Genomic DNA, 1,037 nt, shown 5'->3' on the forward strand with positions numbered 1-1,037 from the left:
GCACTTTCCAATAGGATCTTTCCCAATAAAATTGCTTGCAATATAAACAGATCATCTGTCCTTCCAAACAATAGTTACTTTATAATCCTATATATAATTGAACTCCATTTCCCCTCTTTTCATTTAAATTCAATTCCTTTTTTGATGGGATGGAATTTGAATGAAGTTTATTGGATCTCAAAGTACCTAGTACTCCAACTTTTTTGTCCTCAAATTGTCCATGAGGTAAAATCTAGTAAAAAGGTTATCCGTGACCACCTTACTATCTTCGGATATTTTTGATTTTTTAATTAGGCCATAAACAACATATGGCCCTTGTCCCAATCCATAACCATTTAATTGCGTTTTTGGCTCCTCCATGAGGAATGCAATGCATAAGCTCAACCGAAAATGTAGCTAAAACCCCAATTAAAAACCCAAATCGTATTGGTGTTGCTTTGGCGTATTGTTTCATACTGTGAGGCCCAAAGTACTTGACCATAGACTCATCCATACAAATATATTCAGACTTTTCAGCATATCTTTTTGCAGTCTTTTTTATGGTCTCAATGGGCATTGCAACTTTCCAAAAGGGATCGTTAAGATTCGGATGGTCGTTGTTGGTAAAATGAGAGTATCTTAGAAGTTCATCAAATCTATTTCGGGATATTGCTTTTTTTATTAAGGTTTTACTTGAGTATTCCCGTCCTTGCCAATACATATTCCTTTGCGCGCTTTGAGATAGTCACTTAAGTACGTGATGGTAGGAGTCGTCTGAATTGTATTACTGTTCACCTTGTCACTAAAGGTTGGATTGTTTGAACGACAAGAATATCGTTTCGTCTACAGTGATAGTTTTTCATACCAGGAATCTGGTATGAAAATTTTTAACAAACTATAAGGAGTTGGGGTAGAATCGACATTAAATGGAATTGCGGACTTATTCCATTTTGAACTTTTATAATGTTGAATTTATAAGGTGTACTCACTAAGGTTTTCAGTTATAAACATATTTGGACTTGGGGGTGTGTTACAACCAGTTTGTTAGTCATGCTGGC

At 35.4% G+C, this 1,037-nt stretch overlaps 1 protein-coding gene across 1 annotated transcript; it reads right to left on the reverse strand.

Annotated features, from left to right (window-relative positions):
* Positions 1–286: 286 nt before the first annotated feature.
* On the reverse strand, positions 287–700 carry LOC139905906 (piggyBac transposable element-derived protein 3-like). Its single transcript, XM_071889804.1, has one exon. It carries the CDS (start codon positions 698–700, stop codon positions 287–289), a length of 414 nt encoding a protein of 137 aa, XP_071745905.1.
* Positions 701–1,037: the final 337 nt, after the last annotated feature.

This window comes from Lepeophtheirus salmonis, chromosome 7, assembly GCF_016086655.4.
Source record: "Lepeophtheirus salmonis chromosome 7, UVic_Lsal_1.4, whole genome shotgun sequence".
NCBI lineage: Eukaryota > Metazoa > Arthropoda > Copepoda > Siphonostomatoida > Caligidae > Lepeophtheirus > Lepeophtheirus salmonis.